Source organism: Aspergillus costaricaensis (assembly GCF_003184835.1).
Source record: "Aspergillus costaricaensis CBS 115574 unplaced genomic scaffold BO79scaffold_56, whole genome shotgun sequence".
NCBI classification, from domain to species: Eukaryota; Fungi; Ascomycota; class Eurotiomycetes; order Eurotiales; family Aspergillaceae; genus Aspergillus; species Aspergillus costaricensis.
Genome location: NW_020291856.1, coordinates 48,873 through 71,468, shown reverse-complemented (window position 1 = coordinate 71,468; position 22,596 = coordinate 48,873). Strand labels below are relative to the sequence as shown.

The 22,596-nt window shown below is 50.3% G+C and overlaps 7 protein-coding genes across 7 annotated transcripts; 3 read left to right on the top strand and 4 right to left on the bottom strand.

The window, feature by feature from the left end:
- Positions 1-675: 675 nt before the first annotated feature.
- BO79DRAFT_241175 (MFS myo-inositol transporter) lies at positions 676-4,799 on the top strand (the record flags this gene model as incomplete). The annotated part of the gene is made up of 8 exons (XM_025685092.1): positions 676-965; positions 1,060-1,356; positions 1,452-1,549; positions 1,649-2,586; positions 3,334-3,774; positions 3,827-4,121; positions 4,185-4,279; positions 4,338-4,799. The coding sequence occupies exons 1-8, from the start codon at positions 769-771 to the stop codon at positions 4,797-4,799; spliced, it is 2,823 nt and encodes a 940-aa protein (XP_025534261.1). The 5' UTR covers positions 676-768.
- A 7-nt stretch (positions 4,800-4,806) lies between these two features.
- Positions 4,807-6,351, bottom strand: sec13 (GTPase-activating protein SEC13). Its single transcript, XM_025685091.1, has 6 exons — positions 6,225-6,351; positions 6,110-6,151; positions 5,904-6,019; positions 5,805-5,835; positions 5,326-5,735; positions 4,807-5,262 (listed from the first exon to the last, which is right to left on the bottom strand). The coding sequence occupies exons 1-6, from the start codon at positions 6,225-6,227 to the stop codon at positions 4,938-4,940; spliced, it is 927 nt and encodes a 308-aa protein (XP_025534260.1). The 5' UTR covers positions 6,228-6,351; the 3' UTR covers positions 4,807-4,937.
- Positions 6,352-6,764: 413 nt separating this feature from the next.
- On the top strand, positions 6,765-8,181 carry pex20 (the record flags this gene model as incomplete). The annotated part of the gene is made up of 4 exons (XM_025684283.1): positions 6,765-6,878; positions 6,933-7,715; positions 7,826-7,946; positions 8,039-8,181. 4 exons carry the CDS (start codon positions 6,765-6,767, stop codon positions 8,179-8,181), a joined length of 1,161 nt encoding a protein of 386 aa, XP_025534259.1.
- Positions 8,182-8,406: 225 nt separating this feature from the next.
- Positions 8,407-9,616, top strand: BO79DRAFT_277897 (uncharacterized protein; the record flags this gene model as incomplete). The annotated part of the gene is made up of 2 exons (XM_025687850.1): positions 8,407-9,459; positions 9,572-9,616. Exons 1-2 carry the CDS (start codon positions 8,857-8,859, stop codon positions 9,614-9,616), a joined length of 648 nt encoding a protein of 215 aa, XP_025534258.1. The 5' UTR covers positions 8,407-8,856.
- A 1,446-nt stretch (positions 9,617-11,062) lies between these two features.
- BO79DRAFT_260223 (putative RSC complex subunit Sfh1) lies at positions 11,063-12,976 on the bottom strand (the record flags this gene model as incomplete). Its single annotated transcript, XM_025686398.1, has 4 exons — positions 11,063-11,161; positions 11,217-11,301; positions 11,364-12,530; positions 12,633-12,976. 4 exons carry the CDS (start codon positions 12,974-12,976, stop codon positions 11,063-11,065), a joined length of 1,695 nt encoding a protein of 564 aa, XP_025534257.1.
- A 522-nt stretch (positions 12,977-13,498) lies between these two features.
- On the bottom strand, positions 13,499-18,812 carry BO79DRAFT_291200 (dipeptidyl peptidase 3). Its single transcript, XM_025688967.1, has 9 exons — positions 18,618-18,812; positions 17,657-18,536; positions 16,512-17,592; positions 15,056-15,637; positions 14,949-14,985; positions 14,750-14,885; positions 14,301-14,653; positions 13,957-14,221; positions 13,499-13,902 (listed from the first exon to the last, which is right to left on the bottom strand). The coding sequence occupies exons 1-9, from the start codon at positions 18,743-18,745 to the stop codon at positions 13,882-13,884; spliced, it is 3,483 nt and encodes a 1,160-aa protein (XP_025534256.1). The 5' UTR covers positions 18,746-18,812; the 3' UTR covers positions 13,499-13,881.
- Positions 18,813-19,287: 475 nt separating this feature from the next.
- BO79DRAFT_241170 (putative protein kinase Scy1) lies at positions 19,288-22,272 on the bottom strand (the record flags this gene model as incomplete). The annotated part of the gene is made up of 2 exons (XM_025685090.1): positions 19,288-20,786; positions 20,835-22,272. The coding sequence occupies 2 exons, from the start codon at positions 22,270-22,272 to the stop codon at positions 19,471-19,473; spliced, it is 2,754 nt and encodes a 917-aa protein (XP_025534255.1). The 3' UTR covers positions 19,288-19,470.
- Between the last annotated feature and the right edge of the window lie 324 nt (positions 22,273-22,596).

Here is a 22,596-nt window from a genome sequence, read left to right as displayed (position 1 = left end):
AATGGGTGTTTGTCTTGGTTTTATTGTGTCCTGCCAATCTAATGTACCCCGTTCTACAGAAGACCAACCACAGCGGCATACCGCTCTTCGTAACCAAGACGTTATCCTGAATTCTGTGGTTTTCAGCTAGGATACTGCGGCGTTGATATACTCAAGCTGCATCATTCAAACTCGTATGGACACTGACCAAGTCCTGATAATGGCCTATAAGACTGTTATAGTGTAGATTCTCTGACCATACAAGTCTCTGCCTATAAGATGGATACTATTTGGCTCTTTTTATGTTCGAGGAATATCAGCCGGTAGCCTTTCAGCTGCGCTTTGGTCGATCAACAGGAATATGTTCATATGTACTCCTTGTCGTTGCAGAGATGATATGGGAGTGCTCGTGAGGAATGATGTCAAACTTTACCAGGTCGCCCAACAGTATATCATTAGACATAGCATAGGAACGCTTTGCAACATTGACCTGAATCAATAAGATCCAAAAATGTGTCCCCTTCTTAACATGATGTTGTATCCAGATCCATGGCTGCGCCACTGTTGAGTATGGGGGCGGTGGGTCGCGTGAGCTGTCAGCCTTATTATGTAAAAAGTGTCTACCCCGTGCCTGAGCTAAACCCGCAACCACTCCTCCGGATTCCAGAACCCCCTTTCCCGAACAATCTAGTATACCCCAGATATAGGGTATACCTGGAAGCTCGAGTCATACCCGTGCTTGGAATGGCTGATATAGATACCCATATAGAAACTATACAACCTTAAGCCATGAATCGCAGGGACGACAATGAGCCGTCTGACCCCAATGCTCCCTTGCTCCCTTCCGAGCCCCGGATAGACCAGGAACCCCAATATGAAGGTCGCAATGGGCCGAAGCCTACTACCGACTTGGAACAAACAAACGGGTGGTTTATTTACGCTCTGACCTTCTCCGCTGGCATAAGTGGGTTGTTATTTGGTTACGAGTAGGTCCGATCTGGCTAGCCTTCCCATCGACGACAACTCCAAGTAGAGAGTTGGTTGCTGTCATCCGTTATACTGACACTCTGCCTTTTGAAGCACAGGTGTTATTTCCGCAACCTTAGTATCGATCGGGTCCGACCTCTCTAACCATCCTCTAACAACATTGGACAAGAGTCTCGTAACGTCCTGCACCAGCCTGTTCGCTTTGATTGCGAGTCCGCTAGCGGGAATCCTGGCAGATAAGTTCGGTCGCAGAAAAGTCATTCTCGTTGCAGACGTGCTTTTCACGCTCGGCGCTTTCATACAGGCTGTCACAAGTGCAGTATGGGGCATGATAGTTGGAAGAAGCATTGTTGGCCTGGCTGTTGGTGGAGCAAGTCTGGTGACTCCATTGTATGTTCAGCCATTGCTAGTCCTTGCTAAAAGGACCCCCCCAAGGAGTACAGTAAGAGGGAATGAAGTTGACCTTTTGTCTAACATATCAACAGATACATCTCCGAGTTGGCGCCTTCCCATGCTAGAGGAAGGCTTGTGACGATACTGAGTCTCTTCATTACAGGCGGACAAGTCGTTGCTTATATTATCGGTTGGTTATTTTCCTCTGTATCCGGAGGCTGGCGCTATATTGTTGGCATTGGAATGCTCCCAGCAATTTTTCAATTTTTCATAGTCTTGGCTCTTCCAGAAACCCCCCGTTGGCTGGTCCAGGCAGGGTTCGAAGAGAAAGCTACGAAAATCCTCTCCCGGGTCTATGGGAGTCATCCCGACAATGGCCTCATGGCCAAGCAGGTTATGCGTGATATCCAGCAAGAAGTGGCTGAGGAGGAGGAAGAATTGACACAAACAAACAAGCCCTCCACAGGAAACTGGCTGTGGCTGACGAACGTTACACAGTGTGCTCGCCACTTGGTCCTCGTCGGTGGTAATCGGAGGGCGTTGATCATAGCGGTTATGCTGCAAGCCACACAACAACTCTGTGGATTCAATAGCCTCATGTATTTCTCGGCGACAATCTTCTCCATGCTGTCATTCTCGTCACCAACACTAGTGTCATTGTCAGTGGCATTGACCAACTTCTTATTCACCTTACTCGCATTTGCCTTTATCGATAGGATTGGTCGGCGCCGCATTCTCCTGTACTCAGTGCCAGTGATGGCTCTCTCCCTTATTGCTTGCGCTTTTACGTTCGGCTCAGTCGAGATGCCAAACCCCGAGTCGAGGGTACGGGCGGAAGATGCCACAAGTGATAGCGCTTTCCTCCCTGTTGTTATCCTGATATGCCTCACCGTTTATGTGGGAGCTTATGCTTTCGGACTTGGAAACGTGCCTTGGCAGCAATCAGAGCTCTTCCCCTTGAATGTACGCTCCCTGGGATCAGCCTTGGCTACTGCAACAAATTGGGGGTCAAATTTTGTTGTCGGTCTTACTTTCCTGCCTATGATGGAATGGCTCTCTCCTGGATGGACATTCGCGGCCTATGCGGCCGTATGCGTGTTCGGTTGGTTTGGTATTTACGCTATCTATCCCGAGATGAGCGGGCTTCGCTTGGAGGAAGTCAAGGAACTTCTATCAGATGGCTGGGGTGTTCAGGAAAGCCTTAGAAGACGTCGTGGTCGTCCTGGCGTGAGCTAAGGGGTTGGCTTCTGCTCATACGTGGCCCGCTTGCGGACTTTATAGACATTGGTTTCAACCACAAGCCAGCGTTCCAAATTTAATTTTCTGGATTTAGCTTGAAGTATTATTTATGCATTACTTGGCCAATAAAAGCGCACATCTTACCTCCGGTAACTATTTTCTGCATGCACTCCTTTCCTCCTTGCAAGGCCTGCCGTAGTGAGATCAAACTGACAGAGCAAAATCACCTATCTCGAATACGCTGCGTATATTTCACTTCGAAGAGAGCTATATTACTCTGGGTTGGCATGTAGCAGTACCATCATCCAAGCGAGCATAAAGTGGTCGTCGTACTTAGGTTTGAAACATAGTCTCGTGACAGAAGAATTGCCTTTCGTATAATTGCACACCGACTCGCTCTTCATTCAATCCCTCCTCTCTCGGTTTTTATGGGAGCTATGTACCTTAAGCACAGCAGTCCTCTTTGACTCTCCGTATACATCCGCGGAGAAAAGTGTGAATCCATCATTCTAAACATCTTCCTGCGTGGCTCGAGAACATAAGGCAAGTGGCTTGTCACTACTGTATAGCCTCTAATAGACAATATCAGTTACAAGGAAGCCTAACGAAGATGAGCTCCCAAATACCGACCATGGCGGAAAATTGCTCTCGTAACTCCTTTTTTCGCTTGCCCACAGAGGTGACAGTTCCTGCTATAACCATTGAATATGATTGCACTGCTAAGGTTGTCCATAGATCATTCAGTATATTGCTTACTTGCTACCTCGCGACGTCGATATGGTAAATTTCGCCCAATGCTGCCCTTGGCTAGCAGCAAAAACACTCCCAGGTCATTCTTCCATCTGGCGAAGCCGCTTCACTGACCTTTACGACGTTATTCGACATTATGCTTCTGATGAAGTTAAAGTTGAATATCAAATTCGAGCCATCGTCCTCTCACAATCCATCAGTTTCAAATTTGGCCAGAAGGAGGCGCAGACTCTCTGGCTGGAAGTCCTACGAGATTTGCTACGTGAATCATACTGTCTTCTAGAATCGAACGGGCCATTCACTTCAAAAAACCACCAAAAGATTCGAGACATACTCTCTAGCTCTGAATTTCTGAATAGGCCCGTTAGCGGCTACAGTCAGAAAGATGCAGGCCCGCCTTCCGATCTCTTCTGTGCAACCCAGTTGGTAAGCACCACAGATTTCATATAGGAGAGAGCGTAGAAACTGACTCTGACAGTGCCTGACCGGTTTAGCTCTGGATCCTCTAATGTCTGTTCAGTGTCTGAGGACAGACTATGACGTTGGCGTCGTCTATGGTTACAGGGCTGAGAACAGCAGACCGATTGTGCATGAAAACAAGATCGACCTGGAGAAGTTACTTCACATACGCAACTTCTGGCTTCGTCATCTTCTCTGCCCGACTGAAGCGACCTTTCACGCTTCTTATATTAACCTGGCTCCACGCTACAAGCCCAGATCATGGGGTGAGCCTGCGCCTTCTGATGATGAATTGCCATGGATGGGTTATGCATGTCAGTCACTCACCTGTTATCCAACCAGATCATGAAGATAAACGAGTGTTAACTTGTGTGTAGCATGTGTCCACCCATACCCGAGATCTCTGAAGATCCTCGAGGATCGCCAGACATGCGCTGATCTGGATACTAATTGTGCACAAGTCCGGTTTCAGGTATTGCACGAAATACTCCAGAAAAAGGAACCCAGCTGATTCAATGCCTGCTGTGTAGTCTCTTTTAGTGAAACCCGATCCCAACCCCTTGAATTGGCCACCTATACTTCAATCAGTAGTTCCTCTTGATCCTCTGAACTTCGAACGATCATATTTCCGTGGAACACGGAGGACACCTGATTACGTCGTTCAGCCCCCAGATCTGGTGCGAGGATTCTGTGAACCGATTGCCGATTTTCAAGGGGGCTTTTCTGGCTGGCGTCGCATTTGCTTCGTGATATATCAATGGGTTCAAGAGCAGCCGCCCGTTCCTCCTGCTCATGATGGCATAGAGCCCGCTTTGGATGAGAACGCATGGCTTTTCGAGGCAAAATGGCCGCCACCGGACTTTGAGTCTGATTTTTACTTGGTACAGGTTTACGAGGGCGTCATCCTACCGGAAGGTAGAATAATGATCGGAACTTGGATAGATCTGCTGGAGACACTGGACAAGGGTCCGTTTATCTTCTGGAAACGATGATGTTTTGCCTGTTTTTGAGCTCGTTTTTGATTTTTGACAACGTCGGGGTCGGATGAAATACATGGCAGGAACCCAGTTTATCCGTTATCACACATAAGATATGAAAAATGAAACTTAGGGGAAATGAAAATCTGAAGCCTACTCCTCGATATCCTTTACCTTCTCCCATTGTCCCTTGAGGTTTTCCTTCCACAAGCTGACCTTGTTATCGCCACCGCTCACAGCAAGGATGTTTCCACTAGGGCTCCAGCTGACGCGCCAGAGGACAGTGTCGAACTCGAGTTGCTGGCTGGTCCACTGGCCAGGGTTTGACGCATCGGAAGTCCAGATCCGGACTGTCTTGTCTTGAGAGGCAGAGGCGATGTAGGACTTGGAAAGAACGCTAGGCGACCAAGCGACATCCCGGACCCAGTCGGAGTGGCCTTCCAGAGTCTGCGTGTTGTTGTAGGTCTTGGTTTCCGGGCTGCAGAGGCGTAAGGGTCAGCTAAGTTCATACTAAAGCACAGTAGCGGCTCATGGTGCATACTTGTAGTCCCAGATCTTCAGCAGGTTGTCGCTTCCACCAGTGACAAATCTCCGCTGCTGGCCCGGTCCGGGGTTGGAGCTGATCAAGCTGCCAGGGGCGGCAGCAGGCGCCCAGCTGATAGAGTTCACACCCATACCGTGGGCGTGGAAGATCTGGTGAGTCCAGCTGTTGTCACGGAATTCGAGAACGCTAACATGTCCGTCTGAGGAGGCGCAAGCCAGGAGACAGCCACTCTCATGAGGAGCCCAGGATACCATGTTCACTGAAGCGGTGTGTAGAGAGAAGTCGAACACCTTCGTCCAAGCGCCGCCAGCGACGGGTGACGTGGCGTTCTGGTGTTGTTCGCGCCAGATGAGCACCTTTCCATCGTACGAAGAGGAAGCGAGGATAGTTCCGAACTTAGGGTGCGCCTAGAGAAGTCCAGAGTCAGATAGATAGTTCACTAGGACAGCTTGACAAAGAATGCCATTATGACGTACCCAAGCCACACACCACACAGCTCCTTCATGTCTGTTCACACACGGCCGGAGGTTAGAATCGATGGCGCGTAAGATGACCAGGAAGTTCTGGATCCTCACCCCTTCAATGTCTCAATCAACCGATGTGTCTCTCCTTCAATTTCAAAGATCTTTATCGTTTTGTCCGATGAACATGTTGCCAATCTGCGGCCGTAGTAGTCCAGGCCGGCATCGTGCTATGCGCTGCGGTCAGTCTCAGGGACCACACAGAAAGGGACGAAGCCATTGTCACAATGGCGTAGGAGGGTCTGTCTCGGTTCACGTACAATCATCTCATCGTGTCCGGAATTGGAGATTACTTGAGCAGCCTAGTTGCTTGGACGTCAGCGATGTTCATGGGCAATTCGCCTGGGACCGTTTGGGGGGAGTTGGGGGACATACCATATTGATCAACTTTTTGCTCGGAATTAAGATCGACTCTATAGGGTGAACAGGGACGTAAGCTCGTGGGTGGCCCTGCCGGGGAGTATTAGGGGGGTTCTTGGGGGGTAAGAAGGCGGTGGTGGAGGGCCGAATCAACACGCAACAGGAGAAGCAGCAGCAAAACACCGCCAGCTTGTCCGTTTCGCAAGTCAGCCGCAGCCCGATCTTATCTTATCGGCTCAGTCAGCCATCTCCAGTCATGCTCATATACACGTGATCCGGGGGCCTCGGCAGTCCTCGGTCGCTCTGCCCCGCGGCCTGTCCTCTGGTCTCCTTGGCTGTTACTACTCTCTCTTACTTGCCTTTGCCTCCTCTCATTCTCTTCTTGTCTCCTGTTGGACTCACTTCTTTGCTTGTTCTTGTATATACATCCTGCATTTCTAAATACTACTATCAGTTGCCTGTTCACTACGCTTATTGTATACCCTGTTCTCCTCAACACAGCAAGCAATCCGACACGCCCCATCCTCTCAGCTCGCGTTCAACCTAGTCGGCACCATGAGTGATGCTCTGTGTGGTCCCTCGAATGCGCTGCAGAACTTCCAAAAGCATGCGTCTGTTGATCGTACCCTCCAGCAAGATAGAATTATTTCTCGACAATCGCCTTCTCAAGTGAGTCTCTCGCCGTGAGCGTGTTTAACCGAATTGTACTTATGGAATTATCAGGGGTTTCGATCTCAAAATCCAAGCCATGGGGTTCTCGATCCCGAATTTGCCGCATTCGAGTCCGGTCTAGCAGGAGCGCCCCTTCCCGATGTACAGCATGCCGGCCCTTTCGTTCCTCCCTCTCATCAGTTTCCCGTATCAGGCCCGGCAGAATCGTCAAACTGGGCGGCAGACTTTCAGAATATGCATATATCGGGACCTTCGCATTCTCTTCATCAAACATCAGGACCATCTGTAGCGCCGATGGCAGCCATGTCACAACAGGGTTGGCAGAATGAGTTCGCTCAGCAGCAACGACCCTCTTTCCAGCAGCATCAGCCACATGTCCAAGGGCTTCAGCCAACCTTTGCACCTCGCTTTCCTATGACTGGTGCTGCTTTCCCCCCTGCGCAAGCCACCGCAGCAAACCAGCAACCGATGGCCGACACATTTGATGAATCGGCGTTTGAAGCTGCATTTGAGCAGGCGCGGGCAGACATGATGTCGCAGGAAACCGAAACTACACCTGTACACGCCGAAGAGGTCGTGGAAGAGACGAATCATGTTACGGCTGAAAGCACGGAAGAGAAGATCAAGATTGGATCGGATACCATTCCCCAGACAGAGAAGAATGATCAACAGGCACGGGTGAATGATGCGGACGAGCTCGCCCGAACTGCGGGGCAGCTTTTAGACAGTGTCAAACATGATCAAAGCCAGAAGTTCAGAGAAAGCAACTTCCTTGCCTTGATGCGCCGCATTCGCGACCGTGAGGTTCAGATCGAGGGGGATGAATTTCGCGAAGTCAGTACCAGCAGTCCGTGAAATGAAATCAAATTCGGCTGGCGTGGAACGAACGCTGGTATAATCAAGTCTTTGCGCGCCGGCCTTTGTTTCTGCTAATCAGTATCTAGATTCCGCATCCACTGCACCCAGGCGGCAAATATTATCCGGAACGTCGGAAAGAACGGCAAGGGCAGACAATAGGAGATACGGACCATCATGCCCGCGGAGACGCTACACCCAACACTACGAGTAAGTTTGTGACGTGCCAGGCGGCCTATTACTACTTCGCATGATGGATCAGGGTGATAGGCTGGAAAAGCTAACCGGGTTTCACCGAATAGGCGCCATGCATGGGATTTCGTCTAAAGGAAACTCCGCCTCAATCACCAGGGTAAATAATCCGGAAAGCTCACCTGGTGGCTTCGGCCCTAGCGGTGATTACTCTGCATACGGGGATTGGCGTCATGGGGACCGCTGGGCTTAAAGTAATCATTTGACTTTCCAATTCAATTCTTGGGGCTAGGAAAGGGAATGTATCGAACTAGCCGGTTGATTTATGGTCTCTCGGGATCACGCAAGTGCCGAGCAGTCCTTGTTGGTTGGAAGTGTCAGACTCTAATCCGTCAGAATTGGCTGTGTCTATTCAGATGCTCTATTCATCCTTTGAAACTCTGGGGTGGTATCGCATAGGGACCCTTGTTTTCTCTGAATCGACACGTGACCCTATTCCGCCTATTGATGGAGGAGAACAATATCACAGCCAGAGCACGTCAATTCGAGACGCAGGTGGCATTGTTATGAGACAATGTTGACCATTACGGACTGTGTGATGCACTCCTAAGCCATTTTGGCGCGATAGAGTATCGCTTTCGCCTACTAGTGGATGGTGTCGAGAGACAGTTCGTTTAATGATGCATCCTAGTTACCTTGATAGATGTTTTTGATAGCGTTTATTCATGTCAATTGCATGCTATTGTTCTTAGCGGCAGTGACCAATCCTTACCAATTACTCATTTCACCCATCCTTTCATCCTGTTCTTTAAAGTCCGGTCTCCTTTCCGTAGGACTGTCTTTCGTTGCCACAGTGCATCACATCTATACCAATCTTTTCATCCTTCTCTATGACTTCTAGCGCTTATCAGACCGAATTCTACTCACAATGCTTCCACCATCTGAATCCATCCTTCATCAATTCCACAAATTAGCCGAATCACAAGAAGATTCCGACCAGACAAACATCATTACACCGCCACCTCCATACTCTTCTTCCGCTCACAATCCCCAAAAAGAACTTGAAGCCGAAAATGCCTCCTCTCATGGGGAAACAGACCAACCCAGCCTCATAACCATCCACATCGACGCATCAATGAGCATTCAGGGCAACGCAAACGGCATCATCATCCCATCAGTGACAGCACCAGCACCAGCACCAGCCCTCAATCCCCAGGCATCACCCGCTCTCATTCCATCCTTAACATCAACCTCCACCGTCCCGCAATCAACCCCATACCAGCGCCATTCCAAATTAACAGACATGGCCACATCCATCATCACTGCCTTGCATCGTACGGGTCATCTCAATTCTCCCGATAACTCCGGTGCAGCAGCAGAAAATGCAAATGCATCATCATCGCCATCTGTTACCCTGAAGATCAACACCGGGATCAAAATCCTGGGAAGTGGGAATGTAATCTGCGTGGGGATGGGTGGACAAAGAGGCATGGGGATGAATGTGCTAAAGAGAACGAGGAGGGCTTCTTCAGTGAGTTTCGTATTAATTCCTTTCCTTGGATTGTTTTCGCTTGGTTTATGCTTGGGGGCTCTGGTGTATGGGGTTGTGGGCTTATAGCTGATTAATTCGTTCTCTGGTATAGGAACCCCCGGAGGTAGCTACTAATGCTGCTAAGAGGGCACGGTAGTGTGCTTGCATCTTTCTCTTCTCTGGTGCGTGGTACGGAATTGATTGGGTAGGGCGATTGATGTAGATGGTGGTCTTTTCGCTCTCTTTCTTTCTCTGTGCGTGTGTGTATGTACTCTTTCTTTTTCTTCTCTTTCCCTCTATTTTCTTTTTGTGTCTTGTTGTGTTTTCCGTCTCTGATCCTGTTTTACTTGCTTTCTCTTATCTCTTCTCGATGGGCTTAATAATGCTAGGTGGGGATAGGAGATAATATACGACTGGCCTGTGGGGAAAGTAATGGGATGGATTGATGATATATAGTAGCTAAGATAGAGAGCAATTTCGTTCCGGATTAGTGTTGGTTAGTTCTAGTTTAGTTAAGATTGCCTGTGATTCATCGAATAGAATGTCATCGTGTTCATGTGTTTTTGAGTTGGTTTGTATTGTGTGTGGTTTTGTTACTATGACTAGGATGATGATGGTTGAACCGAGCACCTCTCGTGTATATATATATATCCATACTTACTAGTTAGGGCCAACCGCAGCTGTCCAATTAGCAGAGTATATTCAGAGTATGAAGTTACAGAACAATACAGCCAATAGTAACCTATACAAGACGAGTAAATTTCCAAACATATAAACTCTCTTCGCACCTTCTGCTATGACGCCGAAACTATCATACAACACATCAATCAATAGCAAGACTACTGAGGTAGCTACCACATAACCATCCGGTTTGATCGCCCACACAAAAAGGACAATAAAACCAGAATAGGCAGGAACACCATACATACTTCAAAAAGAGAAAGAAAAAGAAAGAGAAAAGTGCCCACCAGATCCTCGTAACGTAGTATACCAGCCCAAACAGACCAACACCACACTGAAGCAAAAGCAAAATAAAATTGATCACCGAATATTTTAGAGTCCTTACAAACCCAACCAAAGATGATGGAGAATGAAATAAAAGTGGCCCGGACCTATCGCCAGAGAAGCAAGGGCAGGTACCAATCCATCAAGAAGAACATATTAGGGAGAGTAAGAAAGTAAAAAGCAAAAGGTAATGAAAAGTAGTTAAGAACTTTGAAAGTATGGAAATAATGAGAAACGCCTGCCCCAACTATAGAATAGAGGTTCATTAGAGATATCATCAATCAGATAGTACATTGACTGGGGGTGTGTGATGTGCTTGTTTCGGCACGGGGAAAACACAAGGCAGGCTGGTGGGAGGTTGGGGGCCTTTCTTCGACGAGGATTCATCACGTCAGGGATACTTCGTAGGAATATGTCACGAAATAGCCGGCCTGTGGAGAGAGAGAAAGAAACAACATGGAATCAGACTCTGGCTCTGACCCCTGCTTGAGGTATCGTAGCAGGGAGAGGGATCGATCTCACCTCTGCCGTATAGGTACAGAGCGTAGAGCCGGGGGTCAAAGAGAAACATCTACGCTTATGCAATCCACCAAGTCTACTACCGGCCGATGGGCATATCGTGACGGTGTAGGTCTCTGGACCACTCGGGGGCCACCTTGTCTCGTTCGTACAAGAGACCACAGTTGTGGCAGAGAGTCTGTCGCAGTTAAGTCAGCAAGTAGTTATTTAAAGATGCGGCACATAGATCTTACTCTTGGGCCTGCCGGGCCATCTCGTACGGCCCAAACGGCCGTACCCCAGACCATACAGTTGGTGCATCTCCAAGTTTGACGCTCCCTATCGAAAAAAGAAGGTGGTCAGTATGCGCACTATGAAGAGATATTAAAGGTATGACAAACCAGTCGGCAAGTGTACCGCCACCTCCACCATAGCCAGCTCCTGAACCAGTGTCCGGAGTCCCTCGTCCTCCAGGGGTTCCTCCTCTCCCTGACGGACTCAGACTGCGGAATCGTCTCTTTCGTTTGCTCCGTTCGCCTCTTCCTAGCGGCGTTTCACTGTCGACGTCAAAGTACCCACTGCCCTGTCGGGAGGCGTCGGGCGTTATGCCTGCAGTGGAGGAGAATCTGGCCGTCTCTCGACGTAGACGACGAATCTGACGTTCGCGATCACCCTCACGCTTCTCGATTTCCTCCTTTGACAGTGTCTCCACTTTAGGTTCCCATTCGTCGCCCAGTCCCTCGGGATCGTAACGCCAACCCGCCTCCGCGCCGTTGGCAGCTTGATTGTCGATCTCATTACCATAACCACCCATGCCGCTGATAAGTCCACCACTTTCGCATACTTCTTTCTTTAATCTCAGAGCGGCTTCGTAGATGCCATGCGCAATGGCTCCGACCCATTCCCCACCCAGACCAAGGTCCGCGCACGTAATTCTGGCAAACTCCTCCGCCATGCCTGGAGGATGCAATAGAGACCATTCAAATTTGTCCGTGTAAAGTTTATTTTGCAAGTTGATATTCAAGTTGATCATGCACCGATACGCGTCGTCCGGGTTTAGTATGCTGTCGTTCACGAGAGGTTCCTTGGTCACCGTTACCTGGTTAGGTCTGCTGTCAGGTGTCGCGACGTGGGTGGAAACTGGTGTAGCAGATACATCTCGTGACAGGCCAATCTGCGGAGCCGGGGGCTTTGGCTGTACGCTCTGGAATAAAGGATGCAGAGCAACGCCGGCATATTCTTCCAATTGTTGACGGATCTGGTTGCTAATAGCCATCGTCATGGCCTGCGGATTCGGTAAATCCATATCGCGAACGAACCCTACGGCGAACTCTTCGGGAGTCGCAAGAGCCTCGTGAAGATTCCAAAGGAATGTGTCTTTGATGCGATAGGCAGGCAGCGCCTCTGGCCGTCTGTAGGCGGGCAAGGTAGGGTTAATACTGGGATCGAGGACTGTTCGCGGCAAAGGGAATGGTTCTAAAGGTTGATGCGCTGGGACCTCCAGATCAATTCGAATAGGTATAAGGGTAAGAGGGAGCTGCGCTTGAATTTGCAGCTGATCGGCGCAACTGTGCGAAGGGAGAAGACTCCAAGTCAGTACCATAACAAATGCTGGGAAAACACGGAGGCAAACTGGAAACGCTTAAAGAATCAGTCTGGGCGGCACATACGCTGGTCGCAACATCCTCTTGATCATCCAATCGCGAAAAACCCCTTGGACCTCAACAGGGGCGTGGATCTCTTTCCCCAGCTTCTCCGCCAGCGGCACCTTGTCGAACGTTGACTCCTCCCGTCGAAGGCTCCTTAGCCCAGTTGGCCGCCGAGGTCCCTCGCTGTCCTCAAAGTCTTCATCATCGTAACCATCTTCCGCATAATTGATGGCGGCGGTTCCTCGCTTGGTCGTCCGTGAAGTCGGGCCAACTTGGCTAGGTGGGATGATCGGGGTGAGAAGCGCATTGCCATATTGGCGCACACGAGGCGGGTATGATGTGATGTAGCCTCTGAGAGGGGACATGTTGGCCATTTAGCTGGTCAGGGACATGTCCCTTTCAGACACTGCGCAAGTCGGTCGGCGAACAGGGCCGCGTACAATCCGCTGGACGAAAGGGCTGACAGCAGATGATTGGAAACGATGATTTCAAAGTGTTATGGCCGAGGTATCGCTGCGCGGGTAGGAAGCGCCTGAAGCGAACAATTGCTGAAGGAAATCGCGGTTCCGGAATTGAGGCTGCGAAATGGGGATGGTGAACTGAAGCCAAAGCTGCTCTTTGACGGTGATCGCGGTCGAGCTCCGCCTTTTCTGCTCGTCGCGTTTTGCCAGAACTGCCGGCCTTTCCACGCTAGGCCCCTTCCAGCCATATGATCACGTGATATAACATCCAGGGCAAGCCTGCCTGGAGAATTAGAACACAAACTTGGGAGCTACAGAGTTCATTTTAAATTGAAATATTGGGCGACTGCCATGTAATCCTCGTGTTATTTTGCGTATATTGTAGAGACACATTATATGGATTTCCAACTCGGCAACAGAGTCTTTCACATTGTCAAAGCCCAGCAACAGGGAGGGCTAAGCGGCCAAAAAGGTTTAAGACAAAGCAGGATAGGAATGAAATTAGATGAAAATACAGATCAATGCATGGGGTCCGGCCAGCTAATGAAAACTATAAACAGGATTACACAGTACCCAATGATAATTGAATACGCCATCCCTCTTGTCTGTTAGGCTGCGGATGCAGACTCGGGATATAGGGGATATCATCAACACCGCAAATGTGCACTGGGCAACGCAGGGAAAAAAAAAACAAAAAATGGGCTGCTAACAAAGCGATTCTAATATGCATCGACGAGGACGAAAGAAATCGCAGGATAACGGCGGAGACCAAAAAAGTCCATTGGTACGATATGACCGCCGCGAGAAGGCTATCGAAGCCCGATTACGCTCTGCAAATATTGGTTAGATCTTGAGATATATGATAACAGTAAGGGAAAACTCACCATCTCTAGAGTCCATACTCTACGAATCCAAATTTTCACTTTGCCTTCAACTCCCTCCACATCATCCAGCTCAACTCCTTCCCACCAGCATCTCCTGGCTGGTTTCCTCCAGAAAAGAAGGAGCTTCTGAGCCATGCCAACTGCGTTGTTGTTCGACAGGTCGCCCCGGATGTCGGTACGCAGCTTGGCCAGAGCCAGGCTGCATATTACCGCCTTGTTGGGCTCTGGGGCCCGGTGGCCCCATCGGTCGTCACGATCAAACCCGCTGCGATCAGTTAGTCTCGAAAAAAAAAAACATTCTTTGTATCACCTATTGGGGTAATGAGTGGGAATAGTCAACTCACCCTGCAGTAAGCATCTCTATGAGATGCTGCTCTGTCGAGCCGGCTTCGTCGCTCTTTCTCAGCCCAGAAAATATCCCGTCTTGTTTTAACAATGCTTTTGCAGCCGCGCGCTTGACCTCGATCATCTCCGCCTGGTCTATATCTGGGCGAGGTGGGATCGCATAGAAATCGAGATCCTCGCGCAGCACTATGATACCAGCACGGTCCTGAAGCATATCCCTAGCAGTCCCTTGCATGGAGTCGGGAGCAACATCCAGGTCCGGAGAGGTCGATGCAGATGGTGATGATGATGGGATGGATTGAGCAACCGATCGGAAGAAGTCTAGCATATATTGCAGGGACGCCGGATCGTACTAAAAAGTGGGAAATAATGAGACGTGTCCTGGGCAAGGTATAGGGAGAACAGCGGCGGTGGAAGGTGAATAGTAGAGGAACGACTGTTAACTCACGTCGACCGGATAGATGTCGCCTTCATGAAAGGTACCCATGTGCCCGTCAGGGAGTAGACCGTTCGGAAAAAGTGACAAAAGGACAAACTCGGGGAGAGTCAGCAGCTCATCTCGGGAGAGGGTAAAGCGGGTTCCCCTGCGATTTTGGTTAGGAGGTCTAAGACTCTAGTTTGACTGAGGGCTGATAAAGGGTTCTCACCGGAGATCAAGAGTAATATGTTCATCTCCACCGATATCTAAGATCCATGCAAAGCAGTCAGCCAAGGAAAGGCCTTTCCCAGACAATATGGCAAATGGCTTTCGTACCTCCTAATGTATTGATCGGCGGCCCGCCGGTCTGCTGCACCTGCGTGATGATGCTCGACGCTCCTCCTGCTGCAGCCATCACGTATGTGAACGATTCGATAGGACTGGATCCTTCAGTATACGGCGGAGGAGGTTCTCCGTCTTCCGCAGATTTTCCTGACGATTCCGGCTTGTGGTCCCGGGAGAAAGACGCCTTAGTTTCAGCGACTAAGGATGAAGAAGGGCTCGGGTCGAGAGACTCTTCGTCGGGGGGAAGTGGAACGGAGGCTGGAGCGGAGGCAGATTCAGGTGGGGAGAAGGTAGCCTTCCCGCGATTGAATTCGGTCGCCGGAGCGAAGACAAGGGACGAAAAAGGGGGAGGGCGCGACGAAGTGAAACTAGAGGAGGAAGCCTCCGAGGATGGGGAATGCGGCGGCGGTGGTGCAGTATAGAAGTCGTCGTCCTCCTCCGCTACGGAGTCTGTGTACTGGTACGGCCGCGCCGTGGGAGGCGAGCCAGAAGAATTCGGTGACCACGACAAGGTGTCGGGAGTTGTCGACTGATGCTGAGAGAAGGCCGTCTTGTCCTTTGGTTTGCCGGAAGCTAGGTGAACCCCACTGAGAAGGGGCCTTGGCCGGAGTAAATCCAGACCCCGGGTTGCTCGAGTCGCTCAGGAGCCCTCCGTTGCGTTTCTAGAGACGCTCAAACATGGAACTTAGGGGGCAAGTTCAGTTGGTCCAAATCGGATTCTATCCTGAAGAGTACGACAGAACAACAAAGAGAAAAAGAAGAAGTAACAATAAGAATGCGACCGCAGCCAAGATGATAAGATGTTGAGACTGTGGGGGTGGAGGAGGTTAAAGGGAAGAGGAGAGAGAACGAGGATGAGACGAAGCGCTTACAGGGCACGAGAGAGCCTGGAATCCGCCGTTGCTAAAGGGAGGAGGAAAGAGGAGGAGGCGGCACTTGATCCACCGACTGGCTCTCGACTGCGCGTATTGGCTGATCGCTCCCGCCGCCGCTCCCTCCCAGCTTGATGCCCAGCAATCATTACCTGGCAGTCATTAGTATCTACGTGATGCACTGTCTACAAAAAGCTTGCCTCAATTTATTTCCGGTCGAAAAAGCTGAAACTAAAGCTCCCGAATATTTGGTAGGAGATGCTGCCTGTCAAAAGTGGCGATCCCCCTCATTTCCGACAGAGCACAGGTTACCTGAAGTAAGTAGATACTATGATGTAGATGGTAGGATAAAGATTTCTGATTATATGCAAGTCATAATGATGATGCATGCCTGATAGATCCAATCCAAACTACTAAAGCAGGCAGTGTGCCACATTTCCACCCAATATGTACCACCATGCAGAGAGGAGAGCCTCGAGTATCCAGCGTTATTGACCAACCCTTTAATACTCCTCCGGCCTCGTCCTCAACGCCTTACGTTCAAACATGACGCTCCACAAAACTCTGAATCATACCTTCAAGCGTAGGCTCGTACTCCTTGAGAGTTACTTCATCCCCATTCAAGATGGTGTTGCCTTGCACGAAGACCTTGCGAGGGATTTTGTTCTTGAGAACAATCTCGCGGACCTTGGTACCCCACCACTCATCGACCGACGTGATATCGTCATAAAGCTTCTTGCCCGCTTCGAAGTCTGCAGTGCTCTTGTAGACATGCAGCTTCTGCAGGTATTTCTCCACAGCAGGACGACCATGACTCAGAATCTTGGACCGGTCCAGGTGGATCTCCAGATCGGACAGGTCATCCTTAGTGTATGAGAGCTTGACAAAGTCGCTTCCAGCATCGAGGAAGGTACGTAGGATACTGTACCGGGCCTGCATATGGGCCTGTCCCCACTTCTGCGTCTTGGGATCCCAGAACTCCAGAGCCACGAGACCAGCACGAGCCATCTGCAAGTATCCCGCAAAAAGAACGTCACCGGCCTCGTTCGCCAGATCTTCCTTACCGTCACCGAAGCCAAACAGCTGCAGGATGCTGAAGTCGCAGCTGAGCGCCATGGCGACACACTCTGCGCGGCACTCTTCATATGAAGAAGACATCGCTCCAAATACCGAGCCCCAAGTCTGCCCAGGCTTATACCAGGATGAGATAGGCTTGTTCGTCACCGGGCTAATAGGAGGATTGGAGATATCGAAATTGTACTCCCCAGGGGCTGTTTCCTGGAGCAACTTTCCGGTTCCGTGGCCAAGCAATTCATGAATGCCGACCTGGACCTCAAAAGCAGCATCACGGCATCTACGGTAGACCTCCAAATCCTTCTCTGCAATGAAAGGAACAGGCTCGTTGGGAGCCTTTGCACTAAGGACATTACCGAGGGAAACGTTCTTAAATCCAAGGTTTTGCCGGATGTCGTCGTAGTTGGGCAAATTGATACCAGCCGGGATACCAGAGGACTGGAAGCTCAACACCTCCAGGGAGGTGAAGTCAGGACTCAGGAACTTGTCCTTCTCGAAATCCTTACCCCAAGGAAGCTTGGGAATCATAGCCTCAGCACTGTCTACCAATTTTCCAAATGCACGTGTGCGCTCCAAGTTGACCTGTTTTGGAGCGCTCTGTTAGCTGTCCGAGCGATAGGGTCTTGATTTCTGACGTGACGCTTACCAGAGCAACAAATCCTTCCCACTCTCCTCTCACACCGTGGGGGTCTCTATAGGTTTCGACGAAACCAAGATTCGTCTCCAAGGCCGGCTTCTGGTCCTTCACCCAGATCCTTTGACTCTCCTTGAATGCTTCAATCGAGCCAGAGCCGAATGACATGGCATATGCGTCCAACATCCGCTTCTGGTTCTCATTTGCCGCATTAAGTCCCGCCTGCTTCACGCTGTGAGCGACCTTCGCCATTTCCTCCCGATAGTCACCAAAGACGAGACGAAGAGTCTTTCCCTTGAGCTTTCCATCCAGTTCAAAGATATCGGCATCGCCAAGATCTCTATCTCGCACAGGTGGTGAGGAGACACCCGATGCGATCAATAGTTCGAAGTCACCGGACTCGGTCTTCTTGAGTCTCGTGTTCTCCAACGGCAATCCCTTTTGCTCCATCAGATCTCCGATAGCTGTGATCTCATCCTTTGTGATAGACGGTGAGTCGGGGTAGTATGTTGTCATGTGTCCGCCCTCCGGGTAGCCGAGGTGCATGCGGGACTGCTCATCAGTCTCGTAGATGCCACCACCGGTAGAATTGGCCAAGTCAAAGGCAGCCTTGGTCTTTGGCGTAGCCGAAGCTAAAGCCTGGAGTGCCTCAACAGGGAGTCGGGGAATGAATTTCGAGTCTCCGAAACCCTTGTAGTTACCACAGTTCCCAAGGAATTGGGTTGCATACTCCAAGAAGTAGCGTAGATGCTCATCGCTGACATTGGTCTTCTGAGCGAGCTCGGACCAGTTTCCATCACAGGCCCGATGAAGCTCGAGAATGAGGTCGTAAATAGGCTCAGACTCCGGGGAGACCTGACGGAGGGTAATACGGGTTCCCTCAAAGGCAGCTCTACAAACACATGCATGTTAGCGGGACCCGACATGACACTGGAATACTAGCAATGCATGGGCTATAGCATTCATAACGCACCTGCTCAGATAATGGGCATATTTCCGTAGCTTCGGGTCCGTGAGGTTGTCAAAGTGAGACTTGACTTCCAAGCGAACCACGGTTGGCGGAGAGTCGGCCAGGTAGTGCTGCTTGGTCTGGGCATCCATTGTGGCGCGATGAGGGGAGTGAATTAGGGAATCGGAGGATGAAGAGAGGGGATTTGCTACAGACGAGGAAGAGCAGCGGGTGAGGTGGAGAGGAGGCAGACGATGACGGAGGGGCAGCAGGGACGAGGGGCGGTGGGGGAGGACAAAACGCTGAGCCGAGGGAAAGCGTCTCAAGGCGCCTCGAAGAGGAGGTTGCATGCCTGGAGAGCTGGTGGTGGCCGTGGGTACCCAGAATCTCCGTCACTGCTACGTCGGGTCACCGTCGGGGAAAGGAAACCTAGATTGCAGTCGAATGGAATAGTATCAATCTACTATCGGGTTGCTTGGCAACAAAAAAAAGTGGAGCCTGCACTTATCGTTTCCACGACTGTTTCTCCACCTTGTACCACCACGCTCTCCTCCCCATGCTCCATTGTCATAATCATGTGGCATGATGATGGCAGTATGCTAGATATGTCACATCCCTTCTTTAGCCCCATATGCGAGCCAACTCAGACATTAGAGAGGAAAATTGAAAACTTTTTAAGCCCATTTTGAACTACGCCTGAAACAATGGGGGAATCATGCATGATGCTGTACACACAACATAACCGGGGACTATGCTAGAGAGACAAAAGAAATAAAGGGGAGAAATAAAAGGGGAATTCCCAAAGAGTATCTGAGTCTGGTGACTATAATTCGAAAATATGCGATTGGATCCATTGTATAACCTTACCCCCGAGGTTTCACAGCAAGCTCTCGTACTTGTCGAGGCCTTGCTTTGGTGTTGCCTGCGGCGCACTGTTGTTTGAAAAAGCATTGGGGGAGGCAGTTGTACCAAATGCCGAACCTCCCGGCTTAGGTAGTCCCCCAGGACTGCCAAATGATCCAACGGTGCTGTGACCCGACGGAGGCGGAGGAATGGAAAATGCAGAGTAATTGGGGGCAGCTTGAGTGGGTTGGCTAGGCATAGGTGCCTGTGTCTTCATGTTCGCTAGCGCTCCCAGAGAAAGACCGGAAACATTAGATCTCTGGGCCGATTGCTGATTGCTCGCGGGGCTCGGTATACTCCACGATGAAGAAGGCGAAGGCTGCAGTGTAGGAAACGACGGCGTCGGGGGAGACTTGGCCCGACTGGCAGGTTCTAGGGACGGGAAAGTGTTCAAGCTATAATCCGGAGTGATCGAACGCACGCTGAGGTTGTTTTGGGCTGGGAGCATGTTCCCTTTCACACCTGGACTTGTAGTACTAGAAGACCAGGTGAAGCCCGCAGGCGATGTCGTTTGAGCAGTAGACTGCACCGCGGGAGGGCCCGAGGTGAGGCTACCCCATTGGTCAATGTCCTGGTCATTGGAGGTGGCTGCCGTTCGTCCTAGAACAAGACGCTCAAAGTTGTCTCTTGTGTTGTCCATGTTAGACTGACCCATCGAGATTGAGGCTGTTGAGGAAGACCCAGTGCCGTTCTGGAATCCTCCAGTATCTCCTCCCGACGAAAGCTCCTGGAGCTTCTTAGTCTGTTCCTTTTCGATCTTCGATGAGATATCCTTGATTAAAGTCATAAATTCCCCAAATTGACGCAGGTCAAGGAGGGGCCCAAGACTGAAGCTCCAGAGAACCGGGAGGACTTCCAGAGCAAGAAAGTCGGTGTCCGCCACTGTTTTAATTTGGCGGAAGACAGACAAAGCAGCCATCATGACAGCTGGTTCCTTGGTTTTGATGGCTTTCAACGATGGGACAAGCTTTTCTTGTATCGTGTACTTGTCTAGGATGGATGACTTCACGGACTGCGACTTGCTCGTTTGGCTTACACCCGATAGATCATCTTCGATTGCCTCCTTGCTTTCCACGGAGCCGCCACAAAGTACAGCGAACGCCTCCAGACAACGCACTTTGATAGCAAGACTGTTTGTCCGACTAAAGGTCGAAGCTATAGGCGGGAAAACTTCGTTTTTGACAGTGCTGAAGTCAAGGACCGGAAGAATAACTGGTAAGCACTTGATTGCACCATCTACCAAGGTGTGCGTGGGTGAATCGAGTCCCAGACGGATCAGGGGCAGGATGTCTGCTAAGGTTAGTTATGGCTCATTCGCGCGTCTTCGGTTTAACCGACCTTCTTTGAACTCCTTTCCGGAACAATTATCTGCCACGACGCGCATGTTTTCTAGGACGACCAAAAGACCCGCATCTCTTTTAGAGTCGCGGTCTTGGACAGCACCTTTCCCTGTCGGGAAGGCCTCTTTGAGCTGAGGTATCACTCGCTCCGGGAACGTGCGGCGTGAATTGGGAATACGCTGCAAGATTGCAAACACATTGCTCAAGATAAGAGGCAAAAGCTCACGATCCTTCAGCTCTTCCAGTAAGGCGCCCAACACCTTTCTGTCTAGCACGGAGACTGGGAACTCTGGCAGGACTCGTTGAAGTCCACGCATGAACTGCGACTTTTCATTGGCATTTTTTGCAGGTAGAGACTCTAGAAAGCGAATAGTCGAGACCAGAATATTATCGAAGTACTGGGATTGTTGAAACTCCCGCGCATTCAGACGCTGAGCAGGCCGTCTCGTTATCAGCCTGGGTAAAACGTGAGAAAGAACGTCCTTTGGGATTGGGCCTGATGATAAGAAGTTGTTGCCTTGGGAGGGAGTGCTGGATGGAGAGCTGAGAAGCTTTTTGTACGTATTCACATTGGAATGCGTTCGTAGAGGGGAGACATGGGGTGAATTATAGAGCGCCACTATGATTAGACCGAGCGAAAACAGATCCGCTGCAGGAGTGACGTTGGTATCGAGGACGAAATCGGGCGAAGTATAGTCCAGATTTAATTGCACAGATTGAGGCAGACGTGGGTCTTGGTAGAGAACCTCTGATAGTGCCAAAGGTGGGAGAGTAGAGCGCGACTCCGTAGAGCTAGCGGGGCCGGCAAATCCAAGCCCGGAGATTTTCCAATCCGATTTGGCATTGATGTAGATGGCCTCGGGGTTCAAATTGCCGTGGACAAGCCCAGCAGACTCATGAAGGAATTCGAGACCTTTGGCAACTTGCAATAAGCCTTTTTGGATCTCTAGTTCGTCGATCTCGAGGTCTCTTCGCCTGCGCGTGCCGTCAGGCTCTTCCACCATGTAACGGCTGGACCTCGAGCCATTCCTTGAAGTGGTCTCCTGCGCATCTTTTGCCTGCAGTAGTCCGGCAAGAGACGCCGTGATCTGTTCGGTAGCAAACATGAGTCCGCCATTCCGAGTCTCTTCGACGGGCTCCAGCACTTGAAGAACAGACGGATGCCGGAGCCGCGCAAGATTGCTTGCTTCCCGCTTCAGGCGTTCGACAACATCTTCTTGCAGCTTTTTGGTGGAAGAGCTGGAACGACTACCAAGTCCAGTTGATCTCGGTTCGAGAACCTTCTTGTCAAAGATGAAGATTGACGCTGTGGTTCCGGTAGATTTCTTCTTCCCATCGTGGATTTTCCAAGGACCGGAGATCACGGTGGGGTGTGGAGAGATGTGGTAGTTGGATGATATATTAGAGCTCAGGGATTTGAGAGCAGACGAAAACATTTTTGTTTGTTTCAATTCTCACCACAGAAGACACGATAAAGCTGAGATAAAAAGGGAAATCCGCCGCAATGGGCTCAGTGCTTCCAGTGTGGTCGTCGAAACACTGGAAGTATGCAATGCGGTTCCGGGGGTTGGAAGAACAGGGACACAGAAGATAGGGGAACAAATATTACAAGAAATAGTATTATATAGAAACCGAAAGAGGAAGGGGGGGGGGGCGCGTAGCTGACAATGCTAAGTTGAGTCCTCCTCAAGCGTAAACGAGGCGAATGGGTTCTTCGCTATCATACATTGCTCGGCCTCTGTTTCTCTTAAGTGTTAAAT

What these genes read in the sequence shown, in the direction of transcription:
- sec13 (XM_025685091.1), bottom strand. An exon ending in CTGTGTGGTGTGTGGCTTGG is followed by an intron (nt 5,736 to 5,804) that starts GTACGTCATAAT and finishes GGACTTCTCTAG; the next exon opens with GCGCACCCTAAGTTCGGAAC. An exon ending in CTGAAGATCTGGGACTACAA is followed by an intron (nt 5,263 to 5,325) that starts GTATGCACCATG and finishes ACGCCTCTGCAG; the next exon opens with CCCGGAAACCAAGACCTACA.
- BO79DRAFT_291200 (XM_025688967.1), bottom strand. Translation starts at nt 18,745, where the DNA reads ATGGATGCCCAGACCAAGCAGCACTACCTGGCCGACTCTCCGCCAACC. An exon ending in GCGACATCTATCCGGTCGAC is followed by an intron (nt 14,654 to 14,749) that starts GTGAGTTAACAG and finishes CCCACTTTTTAG; the next exon opens with TACGATCCGGCGTCCCTGCA. An exon ending in ATAGAGATGCTTACTGCAGG is followed by an intron (nt 14,222 to 14,300) that starts GTGAGTTGACTA and finishes AACTGATCGCAG; the next exon opens with CGGGTTTGATCGTGACGACC.